Source organism: Tursiops truncatus, chromosome 13 (assembly GCF_011762595.2).
Source record: "Tursiops truncatus isolate mTurTru1 chromosome 13, mTurTru1.mat.Y, whole genome shotgun sequence".
In the NCBI taxonomy this organism is placed as follows: domain Eukaryota; kingdom Metazoa; phylum Chordata; class Mammalia; order Artiodactyla; family Delphinidae; genus Tursiops; species Tursiops truncatus.
In genome coordinates this window covers 8,218,622-8,235,644 of record NC_047046.1, presented here as the reverse complement: position 1 = coordinate 8,235,644, position 17,023 = coordinate 8,218,622, and the positions used below count along the sequence as shown (strand labels likewise).

Genomic DNA, 17,023 nt, shown 5'->3' with positions numbered 1-17,023 from the left:
ATTAGGTCTCAGCCCCTGGTTCCTGACACAGAGCTCCTAAAACCCTTGTAATTTCCTGAGTTATAGGGGTGCTAGGAGCATCTTTTGTTTGAATGTTTGGTCTTTGTCCCTGATTCCTGACACAGAGCTCCTGAATTTCTTGGAATTTCCTGGGTTATAGGAGCATCTTTTGTCCTAAAGAGGCCACTCTTGGTGGGCTCCTGGACAGGCTCAGGATAGGGCTGGTCACCAAGAAGACCAAGCCATGATTAGAGGCTTGGAACTTTCAGTCCCATCCCCATCCCCCAGGGAGGGAAGAGGGGCTGGATATTGAGTTAATAACCAATCATGCCTAAGTGATGGAGCCTCCATAAAAATCCCTGTACTATGGAGCTTGGAGAGCTTCTGGGTTGGTGAACATGTCCATGTGCTGGGAGGGTGGCAAACCCCAACTCCATGGGGACAGAAGTTCCTGTACTTGGGCCCCTTCCAGACCTTGCCACCCTATCTATGTACCTCTTCACCTGGCTGTTCTTTTGTCTCCTTTTTTATGTCCTTTACAGTAAACCAATAAACATGTTTCCCTGAGTTCTCTGAGCCATTACAGTAAATTACTAAACCCGAGGAAGGGGTCACGAGAACCCCCAATTTGTAGCCAAGTCAAACACCTGGGACGCACTACTTGTGACTCGCATCTGAAGTGGGGGCAGTCTTGTGGGACTGAGCCCTTAACCTGCGGGGTCTGTGCTAACTCTAAGTAGTTAGTGTCATGATTGAATTGTAGGACACCCTTTTGGTGTCCAGAGAGCTGGGAAATTGGTTGGTGTGGAAAACCCACATATTTGGTGTCAGGAGTGTTGTGAGTGTAGAGACTGACAGTGGCTTTTCCTTTTAGTCACCATTATTATACATATGATCAGAGAGAAATATATAACATGGGATTTCATGAAAAAAAAACCCCAAAATAAGTTGTAAATGGGTCAGGGTTCTTGGACTCCAGAATTAATGAGGAATTCTCTGTTCGGGGTCACTCTAGGGAACTTCGGAGCTGGTGGGTCTTCATGCCGCAGCCCCACCCTCAGCTCCTCTGTGCTTTCTCTCTGTCTCCCTGCTTCTGCTTTTCATTTCATGTCCTAAATTTCCATCTATTCAGCATAACTTTATTCTGCTTTCCCCTCTATGCTCTGTAACAGAATGCCCTGTTGGAATTAAACTAATGGTTTTTATCTCTGCTTTAATGAGAGAGATGGTGACTCACTGATACAAGGAAAGTATTTCGCCTCCTGAGGGTGATGTATTCAGCTTTGGGGTTAAAAAGGGGAAGCTTTCAAGCACATGTGGATATCCTGGTAAGTTAAAAAAACCCAAAGAACAGAAAACTTGGTTTCTAAAAAAAATTAAACATACAATTGCCATGATCTAGCAATTCCACTTCTGGCTATATACCCCAAAGAATTGAAAACAGGGACATGAACAGAAATCTGTACAACGATGTTCAGAGAAGGACTATTCACAATAGCCAAAAAGGTGGAAACAAACTAAATGGAGAGAGAGAGAGAGAGAATTATTCAGATTTTAAAAGGAACGAAATTCTTTTTTTCTTTCTTTCTTTCTTTCTTTCTTTCTTTCTTTTCTTTTCTTTCTTTCTTTCATTTATTTTTTGCGGTACGCGGGCCTCTCACTGCTGTGGCCTCTCCCGTTGCGGAGCACAGGCTCTGGACGCACAGGCTCACCGGCCATGGCTTACAGGCCTAGCCGCTCCACAGCATGTGGGATCCTCCCAGACCGGGGCACGAACCTGTGTCCCCTGCATCGGCAGGCGGACTCTCAACCACTGTGTCACCAGGGAAGCCCCGAAATTCTTTTTTTAAATTGAAGTATGGTTGATTTTACAATATGTGTTAGTTTCTGGTGTACAGCAAAGTGATTCAGATTATATATATATGTGTGTGTATGTGTGTGTGTGTATGTGTATATTCTTTACCATTATAGTTTGTTAAAGATATTGAATATAGCTCCCTGTGCTATACAGTAGGACCTTGTTGTTTATCTATTTTATATATAGTAAGTTATATCTGCTAATCCCAAACTCCTAATTTATACCCACCCCCTTCCCACTTTGGTAAGCATAAATTTGTTTTCTATGTCTGCAAGTCTGTTTCTATTTTGTAAATAAGTTCATTTGTATCATATTTTAGATTCCACATATAAGTGATATTGTATGATATTTGTCTTTCTCTGTCTGACTTGCTTCACTTAATATGATAATCTCTAGGTCCATCCATGTTGCTGCAAATGGCATTATTTCATTCTTTTTAATGGCTAAGTAGTATTCCATTGTATATATACACGACATCTTCTTTATCCATTCATCTGTCAATGGACATTTAGGTTGCTTCCAAGTCTTGGCTATTGTAAATAGGGCTGCTATGAACATTGGGGTGCATGTATCTTTTTGAATTAGAGTTTTCTCTGGATATATGCCAGGAGTGGGATTGCTGGATCATATGGTAACTCTATTTTCAGTTTTCTTAAGGAAACTCCATCATTTGCAAATATTTTCTCCCATTCTGTAGGTTGTTTTTTCATTTTGTTTATGATTTCCTTCACTGTGCAAAAACTTGTAAGTCTGATTAGGTCCCATTTGTTTATTTTTGCTTTTATTTCTATGGCCTTGGGAGATTGACCTAAGAAACATTGCTACATTATATGTCTGAGAATTTTTGCCTATGTTCTCTTCTAGGAATTTTAGGGTGTCATATCTTATATTTAAGTCTTTAAGCCATTTTGAGTTTATTTTTATGTATGGTGTGAGGGAGTGTTCTAAATTCATTGATTTACATGTGGCTGTCCCAATACTGTTTGCTGAAGAGACTGACTTTTCTCCATTGTATATTCTTGCCTTCTTTGTCAAAGATTAATGGACTGTGGGTTTATTTCTGGGCTCTCTATTCTGTTCCATTGATCCATATGTCTGTTTTTGTGCCAGTATCACACAGTTTTCATTCCTTTGAATATTTTGTTGAATATTACTTTGAATGGCTTTGTAGTATTGCCTGAAGTCTGGGAGGGTTATGTCTCCACCTTTGTTCTTCTTCCTTAGGAGCGCTTTGGCAATTCTGGGTCTTTTATGGTTCCATATAAATTTTAGGATTATTTGTTCTAGTTCTGTGAATAATGTCATGGGTAATTTGATGGGGATCACATTAAATCTGTAGATTGCTTCAGGCAGTATGGCCATTTTAACCACATTAATTCTTCCAATCCAAGAAGAGATGAAATTCTGACATGTTACAACATGGACGAACCTAGAAGACGTTATGCTAAGTGAAATAAGCCAGACACAAAAGGACTAGTATGGTATGATTCCACTTTTATGAGGTACCCAGAGTTGTCAAACTCATAGAGACAGAAAGTAGAATGGTGGTTGCCAGGGGCTGGGTGGCAGGGAAGGAATGAAGGGTTATTGTTTAATGGGTACAGAGTTTCAGTTTGAGATAATAAAAAAGTTCTGGAGATAAATGGTTGTGATGGTTGTACAACAAGGTGAATGTACTTAATGTCACTGAACTGTATACTTAAAATTGGTTAAAATGTTGGGGAGGGAAGGATTGGGCATTTGGGATTAGCAGATGCAAACTGGTATATATAGGATGGATAAACAACAAGGTCCTACTCTATAGCTCAGGGAACTATATTCAATATCCTGTGATAAGCCATAATGGGAAAGAATATGAAAAAGAATATATATATGTATAACTGAATCACTTTGCTGTACAGCAGAAAGTAACACAACATTGTAAATCAACTATACTTCAATAAAATGCTTTTAAAAAACTGGTTAAAATGGTAAAATTTGTTATGTATATTTTACAACAATTTTTAGAAAAGTTTTTGGTTTTTGGAAAGTTAGAGGTAGTCAACCCATCTGTCATTTGAGTGAGAGCATCTCTTGTGTTAATTGGTCTAAAGGAGAAGCTGGCAGAACTCTCACAGAGAATTAAAAAAGGGAAGAGAACTGAGGCTTTGAGTATACAAGGTAGCAGATACCTGAGCCATATTCTGATAACATATTCCAGAGTTCAAATATGACCAGGAGATTCCAGGGTAAGGACATCAAGGAAAAGATGACAGGGGCGGGGGGTTTGTCAGGGTGCTGGACTTAAGATGCATCCCGGATATTGGGCAGGCTGCCTCTTGGCAGTTGAGTCCCTGCTGTCTCTGTACCTCAAGGAGGCAGCCCACTGTCCTTAATTACCCCATAGATTGTATATCTGCCTGTTCTGTGCTTCAGAGGTATTGTCTGCCAGCCTCCTGATGAACTTTATAGCAGTTGCCTAGCAATGCTTCTTAAATCAGAATGCTTTAGCTATGATGAGTAAAAGAAAGCCCAGTTAAAATGGTTTAAACAATATATATATATATTTTTTTCTTTTTTAAATAAATTAATTTAATTTATTTATTTTTGGCTGTGTTGGGTCTTCGCTGCTGCGTGCGGGCTTCCTCTAGGTGCAGCGAGCGGGGCCTACTCTTTGTTGCAGTGCACGGGCTTCTCATTGCGCGGGCTTCTCATTGTGGAGCACGGGCTCTAGGCGCGCGGGCGTCAGTAGTTGCGGTACGCGGCCTCAGTATTTGTGGCTCGCAGGCTCTAGAGCGCAGGCTCAGTAGTTGTGACACATGGGCTTAGTTGCTCCGCGGCATGTGGGATCTTCCCGGACCAGGGATCGAACCCGTGTCCCCTGCACTGGCAGGCGGATTCTCAACCACTGCGCCACCAGGGAAACCCTAAACACTATATTTAAGAAAAGAAGTCCTAAGGTAGGATGGCTCCAGAGTTACTTAACTCAGTGGTGCCAACAAGCTCTTTCCATTGTTCTGCCCTGCCACCCTGAGCATGTCACATTAGAAAGACCATTTCTTCTCATGCCTCTCTCTTAGGAATGACATCTTTCTTTAGAAGACCTCTAATAAACTTTCATGTTTTGGTGGCCATAATTAGCTTTCATATTCATTCCTACCTAAACCAGTCACCCACAGGTAGAATGGGATTAACGTGATGCCCTTGAGGTGGGTACAGAGTTATCTTTCCTGAAGGTTTGAAACCTGGACAAAATTGGGGATTCTCTTAACAAAGAAAAAGAGAGCAGATTTCAAATGAGTAGCTGAGTGTCTGCTACACCCCTAGATACTGATAAGCTTGGGGGATTAATGGACATTTAGGAAGGGTTGTTTTGGACTTGTTTCTATTATTAACCAGTGGGTGAGGAGTATGAGTTCTCATACGCTGGATCGAATATGGCTCACCTCTGGGTTTCATACCAAATTGTGGGAACGGAATAGAGAACAGTGGAAGGCATGCTCTTTTCTTTTTCAGGTCATGACCTCAACATACAGAGTTCCTTCTACTTCCTGCCTCCCGTAAACTTGGTTCTCCCCTGACAGTCCTGAAGCCCTCCCCAGAGGATGCAAATCCTTCTCCGACTCTCATGGTGTCCCCCATGGTCCTCAACTCTATCAGTGGTCCTTCATCTTGATTAAACTCTGAGGCTCAAGTCATCTACGTGTACCACCTTCAATACCTTCTCATTGCTGATGTCTGCTAATCAGTCAGTCCTTGTTCTTAAGAGGACTATAGCATCTGGCTCATCCCTCCTCCCCATCCCAGTTCCTACCACCATACTAATGATTTTGATGACGAGGATGACCCAAGACTTGGCCAACCTCCTGGCCCCTTGGCTCCTGTCTCTCCTCATTCCAGTGATCTTCACCTCCACTCCTCTTGAGCCACCCCCTCCCTTGACCATGTCCTAGACCTCAGTTTTTCCTGGAACTAATCTTCCTCCAAAGGCTTACATTTCTCTGACCACACTCTTGTATCCTCTGTTCTTTCAGTTATTGCAGGCTTAGCAGTTCTTTGAACTCCAGAATCCCAGACCCTTCGACTCTCTCCCTCTCAGGACCCTCCTTCCTCCACTTCATTCCCTATCCAGCATAGATCCTGTGGTCCTCACTTCAGCTACTTTATTGCCAGTCCCCAAGTAGTGGACATTATAGATGAGTCCCCAATATCTACTTGAACTCAGGTGATTGGTCCGAGTTGGTCATGGTCATTTCCTCTCCCTTGTCAGTAAAGGAACAGGCATGTGACTCAATTCTAGTACTAGAGGGTAGAGTAAGGTGGGGAGAGAGGGGCTCTGGGAAAGATTTTCCCATGAAAGAGACAAAAGAATTGATGATCTTTCTTTCTGAGGATGAACGCAACAACAAAGGGGGTGGTGCAGAGAGATAGAAAGAACCTGGGTCCTTGATGATGTTGTCAAGCCACAAGATCAACCCAATCTGAAGTTTGTCCTCCCTCTCGATATCTTATTATATAAGATAATAATTTATTTCATATTAAGCCAGTTTGAATCAAGCATTCTATTACTTTCACATGAAACACCCTAAATGACATAGTTTTTAACTCCCAGCAAAAGCTCAGCCCTGGATCAATATACATATCCTTCTTTTTTTTTTCTTTTTGTTTTTAAAAATTTATTTATGGCTGCATTGGATCTTCATTGCTGCATGCGGGCTTTCTTTAGTTGCAGCGAGCGAAGGCTACTCTTCGCTGTGGTGTGCGGGCTTCTCATTGCAGTGGCTTCTCTTGTCGTGGAGCATGGGCTCTAGGCACATGGGCTTCAGTAGTTGTGGCATGCAGGCTCAGTAGTTGTGGCGCACGGGCTTAGTTGCTCCACGGCATGTGGGATCTTCCCGGACCAGGGCTCGAACCCATGTCCCCTGCATTGGCAGGCAGATTCTTAACCACTGCGCCACCAGGAAAGCCCACATATCTTTCTATACTGTCTTCATACCTGTCCTGCTAAGACTGATGGAGAAAACAATAGGTTTTCTCCTCTAGAAACCCCAAACACCTCTCTCCCATCCACCATTAGAAGAAGAATGACAGTTTACCCCATCCTCTGTGTTTAAGATTGCAGAACACCTCAGTTATCACCTGAAGTGGCCAGCTCTTGACTAGGAAATGGATTTTAAAAGTTTCCAAGAAGAGCATATGTATTTGGCTTGGATGGAGTGGAGTGGAGAGATGATCTTGGGATTGAAAGAATCCAGCACCCATGAGAAGGATACAAGAATTACACCCAGAATAAATTGAGTGAAACAAGACATTCCTAGTGCTTGGGTTGAGTTAGGGGGAAAAGAGGAGCTTCTTGCCTTGCATTGTGGGGCTGGCAAGGGACACAAGCCCCAGGAAAAGGGTGACTTAGGTGGAAGGCGAGGCAGAGACGTAGCTTTGCTCACAATGTTTCTGGAACAAATGTAGAAGACCAGAATAAAGGTAGTAGATATCAGTGATTACAAACTCTAAAACTATCTGAACCACTTGGCAAGAGCTGGTTGGTCTCTGGGTGGGGAGGTGGGAGGTGGATCCTGTAGGTGGGAAGGCCCTTATCATAATCTCAGTCATGCAGACTGTTGCAATAACAAATTCATAGTCTTTAATTCTCAGCACCACCCTGGAATTCCTGTTTTCTTTGTTGGCTCTCTTCTCCTGGTTACCATAGCAACTGTTTTGCATCTTCTTCACTCTCATGGACCCTCCTACTCCTCTGCCTTCCCTTTCTCTCTCATCAGGCAACTTTGCCTTCTATTTCACACAAAAAAATAGATGCCATCTGACTGGGACCGCCCTCACCTTCCTCATTTACTTGCAACTGTATATCACCTTTTCCTCTATCCCACAGATTTAGTCAGTAGTGCTGCCCGATAGATCTTTCTCCGGTGGTGGAAATGTTCTACATCTTCACTGGGGTAGCCATTGGCCACATGTAGCTGTTGAGCACTGGAATAATGGCAAGTGGGACTGAGGGACTGAATTTTAAATTTCACTTGATTTTAATTAATTTAAATTTAAATAGCCACGTATGGCTAGTGGCCACTCCCTTAGACAGCACCAATTTAGTGTAACTCAAGGAAAAACATTTTTGAACACCAGGGCACTGGGTATTTCTCCTAACTCTGTGACATCCCTAAGCAACAGACTCTTGACCAACTTATTATAAGAATTATGAATTAGGTGATGAGAAGGAAGGAAGAGAGGGTTAGAGCGGCAGGTTCACAAGAAATTGCCATGGAGAAATATAGGTGAAATTAACATCATTTTGACATGCTTTTTTTAGTAGCTCCAGTTACCAAGAAAGAAACCACAGTGAATCCTGGCTGAAACATATTCCTGAAGGAGAGTAAGAGGCTCTCATCATCATCTTTTCATCACTGCAAATCCATCCTAGTCTTTTTTTTTTTTTTAATTTATTTTTGGCTGTGTTGGGTCTTCGTTGCTGCACGTGGGCTTTTCTCTAGTTGCAGCAAGCGGGCTACTCTTCATTGCGGTGCTCAGGCTTCTCATTGCGGGCTTCTCATGCTTCTCTTGTTGCAGAGCATGGGCTCTAGGTGCGTGGGCTTCAGTAGTTGTGGCTCACGGGCTCTAGAGCAACTCAGTAGTTGTGGCGCATGGGCTTAGTTGCTCCATGGCATGTGGGATCTTCCTGGACCAGGGCTCAAACCCGTGTCCCCTGCATTGGCAGGCGGATTCTTAACAACTGCGCCACGAGGGAAGTCCCTCCATCCTAGTCTTGACACCAAGGAGGAGTCTGAGTGGGAGAAAGAACCAAGCATCAGCCCGGTGCTGGTGTGGTATAGTTATCAGTTGAGTTATTTCAAAGGGCATCCAGTTATCTTTGCATTTCTACGATAACGCAAAATGTGTGCAACACAAACAGAATGGTGACTTGAATATCCCTTTTGTGTAACTGATTTTGTTCACTTTCGATGATTCTATTACATTTCAAACAGCTACACATCTTTTATTTATTTATTTATTTTGCGGTACGCGGGCCTCTCACTGTTGTGGCCTCTCCCGTTGCGGAGCACAGGCTCCGGACGCACAGGCTCAGCGGTCATGGCTCACGGGCCCAGCCGCTCCGCGGCATGTGGGATCTTCCCAGACCGGGGCACGAACCCGTATCCCCTGCATCGGCAGGCGGACTCTCAACCACTGCGCCACCAGGGAAGCCCTACACATCTTTTTAAATATGAAAAGTTAGAATACCACATCCCCTCCCCTCCACCGACCTCCTGTAAATAGCTGGCCAATTGCTGTGAGATCACATTTTGAGTAATTTCTTTCTCCCCTGATTTTATTTTTGGTTTTGTTTTTTTTTTTTGGTTTTTTTTTTTTGTGTGTTTTTTTTGCGGTACGCGGGCCTCTCACTGTTGTGGCCTCTCCCGTTGTGGAGCACAGGCTCCGGACGTGCAGGCTCAGCGGCCATGGCTCACAGGCCCAGCCACTCCGCGGCATGTGGGATCCTCCCGGACCGGGGCATGAACCCATGTCCCCTGCATCGGCAGGCGGACTCTCAATCACTGCGCCACCAGGGAAGCCCTCTCCCCTGATTTTAAAATGCTTTTATCATATGCTAAGTTCCCACCTATCTTTGGGTTTAATACTTGACTCGATCCTGTTCCATCACCTGTCAGCTTCCTCACTAGTGCCCTTTAATTCTGCAGCATTCTAGTCGCTCTTAGTATGTCCTGTGGCCCCTGGCTTATTTGTGAACTGCTCTCCTGTTGGCTTCTGAGTGCACACCCCCCCTTGGTTTTCCTCGCCTTCCCTGATGCCTCTGCTTAGTCTCCTTGGTGTTGGATTCTTTGGGGATCTGCCCTCAGCCGCTCCATGTCACTATGCCCCCTCCGTGGGCAGAACCCCGCCTCACTCTTACCCCATCTATCCACTTCCACAGTGCAGCCAGAGTAATTTTACTACAGTGCAAATAAGATCATGCCACAACGCTGCTTAGAAGTCCACCTATTGCTCTCAGAGTAAATTCCCAACTCCTTAACGACAGCACAAGAGACTGAAATAGACTGGGTTTCCCCAAAGCAGACCCTGGGTGCAAATAGCTTATTTGAGATGAGCCCAGGAAGGGGAGTGGGGAAGTGGCATGGGGAAGGAAGGGAAGGCAGCCAATACAGGAAGCATTCAAGAGCATGTCACTGCTGTGGGCATCTGGGGCCCAAACTCACTAGGGACCTCTGGGAGACTGCCTAGGCTGCCTTTGAACTGTCCCACCTGAGAGAGAGGGGTTGGGGTATTTAAGCAGAGCCCCCCAGCCTAGGAGCCTCTATTCTCTGAGAGCCACACCTCTCTCTCTCCCTCCCTCCATTCTTTCTTCCTCCCAGTCCTGTCTCCCCTCCCTCTCCTCACCAAGGCAGGGCCCCTGATGCTGTATTTGTTCTGTGACGCTATCCACAGCCATAGCTGATTGGACCAGAGGTAAATAGCCAGAACAATCAGATCCACTCCCCTGGGATTCTGGAACCGGGCGTTGATCTGGGCTTTCACTTGAACTTTCACGTGGACAGCTGACCATGATAGCCTTGTTTGGCCACAGGTCCTCAGAGAAGAAGAGATGGCCAGTGTTTAGAGAGACACATGGTGGGTGGACAGAGAGACAGGTAGAGGTGGGACCTCATAGCTTCAGGCAAATTGAAAGAGCAGCCTCAGCGTGGGACATTTTAGTTTCCTGTCCTGCTCATGAGTTCTCACGATTTGGAGCCACATTTCATGCATTTGAGTTCTGGGAGATAACGGTGTTTCCTCAAAAAAACTTGCTTCTTTTCTGAAGAAAGTCACTTGATTTTCTGACCTGTAACCAGAAACACACACACACACACACACACACACACACACACACACACACACACACACACACACACACTTAACTAAGAGAAATTCACCCAAGCCCTCCAACCTCTGTTCCATTCATGACCTGAGTTCCTACTTCACAAAGAAACAGGTCACTGTTCTTGACATTCCACTTTGAACATCTTTGAACGGCTCAAATGTTTCCATCTTAACCACACACACCAATCTTCCCTTGACTCTATGACCCCCATTAAAAAATCTCCCTTACCCCTCTTCTCACATAGCCAAGCTAACAGGAAATGTAGACCCCATTTACTGTCTCCACTCTTTTGCTCTCATTAGTCCTTGCTCACACTATTATTTTATGGGAAAATGTTCCGTTTTTAAGTTGTGATTTGAAGTGTCTGTGGGATATTTAGGTCTGCAGGTTCATAGACCACAGGTATGGAGCTCAAAAGGCAGGTTTGGTCTGGAGATATAGCTTTTAAAAATCTATCAGTGTGTGTGTGTGTGTTTTTAAGTAATGCATACATATGGTGGAGAAAACTTCATAGAAAGGTGATAAGTCTCTTGACACTGACTAATCCCCCTGTTCCCTCCCCAGAGACCATCTTTTTTTTTTAGTATTTATTTATTTATTTGGCTGTGGTGGGTCTTAGTTGTGGCATGCAGGATTTTCATTGCCGCCTGTGGGATCTTAGTTGTGGCACACAGGATCTTTTAGTTGTGGCATGCAGGATCTTTTAGTTGTGGCATGCGGGCTGACCAGGGATGGAACCCGGGCACCCTGCATTGGGAGCGCAGAGTCTTAACCACATTCCACAGACAGGAAGAGCAGAAATGGGTAAAGTCCACAGCACAGGGAACACGAAACAGTATTTCTGTGTAGCTGTAAGGTGATAATAGCCCCCATCTTTGAGTGAGTGACTGCTACTTTGTTACTTACTGAGAAACATCACCCTCTAAAATCATAGACTATCACAAACTTTGCTATTTGAAATTGCATCTGTAAGAATGAAATGTTCCTGTTTTGCCTGGAGGATCTAAGTCACCTTGAAACAGAGAGGCAGCCTCGATTTGCAGCTCAGGTGCAGAACTTCAGATATTGGGTTTCTGGAAACAACAAGCAACATCTATCTTAGCTTTATTGCTTCCAAGGAAACAGGGCCCTGGGTCCACTTTGCAATCCAGATCTAAAGTTGACTGTTTTATATAAAACTGCTTTGCTTTGAACCTGTGAAAACTTGATTTCATTTAAATTTGATCTAAACTCCACCTTCCCCAGAATCTGATGATAATTCTATCCCTTTGTTTGTATACTCCCTCATTGAATGGGTCAATAAACCTAATTTTGTTGGATGGCAGGTTTGTTTCTTAGGCTGATTGGGCTAGGTCATGGGTTGACCTCCCGGGGGAATGAAGCAGAGTGGAAAGTGGATCTTGAGGGTCAGGCAGGAAATATCCAGCATAGAAATAAAGTCCTCCCCCAAACCCAGCCCCCAGCAAATCTAATTCCTCCTCTACAGACCAGAGTGTTGTGAGGACGTGAGGGAGGGAGGAGCGGGGAGACCTTCATTCATCCAGTGTTCACATACATCTGGGGCTAAATAAAGGGTTGTAGAAATGAACTAATCAGTCTCTGAGTGGGGCTTGAGGCAATGGAAAGATCTAGGCTCTTTCTTAAGGCACAGTGGAAGCTCTGGGTCTCCTGACATTTGAAGGGCTGCCCCTTTACCCCAACTGAAATGAGCCCCAAAAAAGTGAAAGGAAAAAGGGGATAAGGCAGAATTCTTAAAATGCCTTTCCTTTGAACACCATCTTTGTGCAGGCATCCGGGGGAGGCCAGCTGGGGCGGGGACATCTGCAGCTGGGCCTGTTGGACTTGGCTTTTCTTGTTTATTCTCAGCCACATCTTGGGCAGCTGCCAGTGCCCGCCCCGACTCTGACATCATTGGAGGAACTGAAACTTAAAGGTTCCTGCTAAGAATAAGGACGCTTCATTTTCCTCTTACTGTTGGGTCTGCTGTGGCCGGTCTGGGAGGGTTGAGCCCTGGTCCAGCCCCGAGTGGAGAGCGAGCCTCTCACCATGACAGCCTGTTGCAGCTGGAACGATGTTTTCCAGTATGAGACAAACAAAGTCATCCGGATCCAGAGCATGAATTATGGCACCATTAAATGGTTCTTCCATGTGTTGTTCTTTTCCTACATTAGGTAAGTGGGCTGTGGGGATGACCTTAAATCTCTGCAGTGGCTGGCAGCACAGAAAACCTCAAGGTCCAGCTTCTTGTGCACATCCTGAATTCCCTGTGGTTTTAAAATCTGAGACATGAGGCTCACAGCAAGCTGGGGAGAAGTGGGAGTCAGGGGAGGAAGCAGCAGGCGGGAGGAAGTATGCCAGTTTCCTGCAGGGAGAAGCCACAAGAAAGGAGGGTGACACTTTGGGTTCTAACCCAGGACTGCTGGGGTGAGCTGGGCAGGGCATGCCTGGGGCAGGTGGGAAAATGCAGGGCAACACCCTGGATTCCCAGGGAGGAGTCAAGGATTCAGGGCACGCCTGGTGATAATGCTGGCATCTACATGAGTCATCACCGCTTAGGGGGAGGAATAGGACCAGACCTGTAAATGTAACTTTAGGTCCTCACCAGGGTCAGAAAGACCCTCCTTGCTCTTTTTTTTTTTTTTTTAAACAACTTATTGAGATATAATTCACATACCATTCAACTCACTCATTTAAAGTGTATAATTCAGTAGTTTTTACTATATTCAAAGAGTTGTGCAACCATCACCACAATCAATTTTAGAATATTTTCATCGCCTCAAAAAAAAAAAAAACCAACCCACTCCCTCATCCCTTAACCATCACTCTCAATCCTCCTATTCCCCTGCAGCTCCAGGCACCCACTGATCTACTTTCTGTCTCTATGGATTTGCGTATTCTGGATATTTTATTCTAAATGGAATCATGCAATATGTGATCATTTGTGTCTGGCTTCTTCCACTTAGCATTATGTTTTCAAGGTTCATCCATGTTGGAATAGGTATCTCTACTGCACTCCTTTTTTTTTTTTTTGGCTGAGTAATACTCCATTATATGGATATACCACTTTTGGGTGGAAATTTGGGTTGTTTCCAATTTTCAGCTATGATGAACAATGCTGCTGTGAACGTTTGTGTACACATTTTTGTATGAACATGTCTTCAGTTTTCTTGGGTATGTACCTAAAAATGGAATTGGTGGATCGCTTGGTAAACTTTAATTTTATTTTATTATTTTATTTATTTTATTTTATTTATTTATTTTTATTTATTTATTTTTGCTATGTTGGGTCTTCGTTTCTGTGCGAGGGCTTTCTCTAGTTGTGGCAAGCGGGGGCCACTCTTCATCGCGGTGCACGGGCCACTCACTATCGCGGCCTCTCTTGTTGCGGAGCACAGGCTCCAGACGCGCAGGCTCAGTAATTGTGGGTCATGGGCCTAGTCGCTCCGTGGCATGTGGGATCTTCCCAGACCAGGGCTCGAGCCCGCGTCCCCTGCATTGGCAGGCAGATTCTCAACCATTGCGCCACCAGGGAAGCTCCTAAACTCTAATTTTAATCTTTTGAGAAACTACCCAGTTGTTTTTCACAGTGGCTGCACCATTTCATATTCCCACCAACAATGTATGTTCCAGTCCTTCACATCCTCATCATCATATCACTTGTTATTGTCTCTTGGATTATAGGCATCCTAGTGAGTATCTCGTTGTGATTTTGATTCCTATTTCCTTAATGGCTAATGCCCCCTTGTTCTTTGTGATGGTGGTGATGATGATGATGATAACTTGCATCTATTAGAGAGACAATGCAGTTTACCAGCTAAAAGTTAAAGCAACTTATTTCATAAACCTGGCTAAGTTTCCTTGATCAAGTCACTTAACATATTATAATTATACAAGAAAAGGCACGACAAGCTCTTATCAATGCCTAGCATAGGGTAAGAGCTTCACAAATGGTAGCTATTTTTTAAAAATAATCTTTTTGAATATAATAGGTACTTTCATATACACTCTCTCCTTTGACCCTCAAGGTAATCATGCCCAAGCTTGGGACTTCAGATCTGGAAATGTGGATTCAAAACTCCTTCGCCGGGTTTCCCTGGTGGCGCAGTGGTTGAAAGTCTGCCTGCCGATGCAGGGGACACGGGTTCGTGCCCTGGTCCGAGAACATCCCACGTGCCGCGGAGCCGCTGGGCCCGTGAGCCATGTCCGCTGAGCCTGCGCATCTGGAGCCTGTGCTCCACAACAGGAGAGGCCCGTGTACCACAAAAAAAAAAACCAATAAAAAACAAAAAAAAAACCTCCTTCGCCTTTATGAGCCTTGGTTCCCCATCTGATATTATTAGGATTATCATTATTTGAGTCATATGTTTTCTATGCAACAAATATTAAATAATAAGCATGTATATTAAAATTCTAAAGACATATTACTTAGACCAGATATCACAGAATGGATAATAAAGAATATAGTTAATAAATTCTCCCTTATGAATCAATACATAGATCATATGTCACAATTCCACATTGTGATGCGGCTTCCTGGTATTCTTGGGCCTAGCACGCAATGTCTTAAAAGAAGATCGCTGTATATATATGAACAGATTATTATGAGAACACCTTATAATGATATTTTTCTTTCATATGGTGGAATCTTTTCTTACAAGCTTTTAATTCCCTCAAATTCAGTTGTACATGTTCCACAGGAGCATGGAGAGAGAGAGCACAATTTAAACAGTGCAATGATTCAGCAGTTGGGTGCCCCAGAGTAAACGTGAGAATGGGGTTCCCTCAGTCAGTTTCTGTTCCCACACGCTTCTCATAGCATGAGCATCTTGCCTCCCTACCTGTGAACATTTTCCACTCAACATGTCCCCTAAAATAAGCCAACTCCTTCACCTCCACCTTTGAGACCCAAGCTTTTCAAACATATGCACCATGCAACAACACTTTGGTACACAGGAAATAGCATAGGGTGCTGGGCATGAGCAGAATTCATCTTAAGGAATGGATGGGGACAGTACCAGCCTTGACCTACACAATAGGGACCACTTCCTGGACCCCACACTTTAGAGACCCCACCCTGGCCCTCTGCTAGCTGCAAGCTTCCCCACGGAGTGAGGAACCTGTGGGGCTGTATTAGTTTTCTGTTGCTGCGTAACAAATTACCACAAACTCAGTGGCCTAAAACACCATCACTTATTAGCTCACAGTTCTGTAGATCAGTAGTTTGGGCCTGGCGTGACTGGGTGCTCTGCTCAGGGTCTCACAAGGTTGAAATCAAAGTGTCAGCTGTGCTGAGTTCTCACTTTGGGACTCTGGGAGAAAATTCACTTCTAGGCTCATTCTTCCTGTTGGTAGAATTCAATCCCATGCCGTCATGGGATTCAGAGCTCTGTCAGCCAGAGGCCACTCTCAGATCCTAGAGACCACTTGCACTATTTACCATATGGCCCCTTCCATCTTCAAGCCAGTGATGATACAATGTTTTCATGCCTCAAATCTTTGACCTCTCTTCTGGGACCAGCCAAAGGAAATTCTCTGCTTTTAAAGGACTCATGTGTTTGGGTCAGGCCCACCCAGATGATCTTGCTAGCTTCAGGTCAACTGTATAGTATAATCTAATTGTGGAAGCATTTCCATCATACTCAAAGTTTGGGGGATTAGGCAGGGTGTGTATGCCAGGATACAGGAAATATGGGTGTCCCCTTAGAAGTCTGCTGCCTCAGGGGCAGAATGTGCCAATCCAGAGCACTGGATGCACTCCCCCCATCCCACCATGCTCGGTATGTAGGACCCCAGAATTCTCTTCCCAAATGGCCCTTAACCTTTTCACAGATTTATCCTCTTGAGAGGAGACCATAGCACCCAGGGGCATGCTCCTGAGATCAAGGGATGGCCAAGGGGCAGCTGAATGCAGGTGGAGGGTGTGGAGGGGGCTTAGGCATAGAGCGCAGGGCATCCAATAGGTGCACGAGGCCCTCACAGAGCTGGGAGGAGCTAGAGTGAGATGAGAACGGGGGTGGGCTAAGGGATAAGGGTCAGAGGCCTCTTCAACCAATGCTTCCAAGTTCTGGCACAGAATTCTGAGGAGTCCAAGAATTCGAAATTTGAATCTGGCCTTCCAGGTTGTAATGAAGGTATGTCTGGGTAGATGAAAAAACACGTTTCATTTTAAAGTCTGTTATGACTTTTAGGGACTTCCCTGGTGGCGCAGTGGTTAAGAATCCACCTGCCAATGCAGGGGACATGGGTTTGAGCCCTTGTCCAGGAAGATCCCACATGCTGCAGAGCAACTAAGCCTGTGT

The 17,023-nt window shown here is 44.6% G+C and overlaps 2 protein-coding genes across 3 annotated transcripts in view; one reads left to right on the top strand and one right to left on the bottom strand.

Annotated features, from left to right (window-relative positions):
- The window catches only part of IFT81 (intraflagellar transport 81), a 144,476-nt gene that overhangs the window by 107,131 nt on the left and 20,322 nt on the right, over positions 1–17,023 (bottom strand). The gene's annotated exons all lie outside the window — the stretch shown is intronic.
- Positions 12,635–17,023, top strand: part of P2RX7 (purinergic receptor P2X 7) — a 54,641-nt gene continuing 50,252 nt past the window's right edge. The window contains exon 1 of one of the 2 annotated variants that reach the window (XM_019950500.3): positions 12,635–12,895. In XM_019950500.3, coding sequence (XP_019806059.1) covers positions 12,771–12,895 — 125 coding nt within the window. In that variant the 5' untranslated portion in view covers positions 12,635–12,770. The remainder of the gene's footprint in view (positions 12,896–17,023) is intronic. The other variant, XM_019950497.3, reaches the window with a different exon arrangement.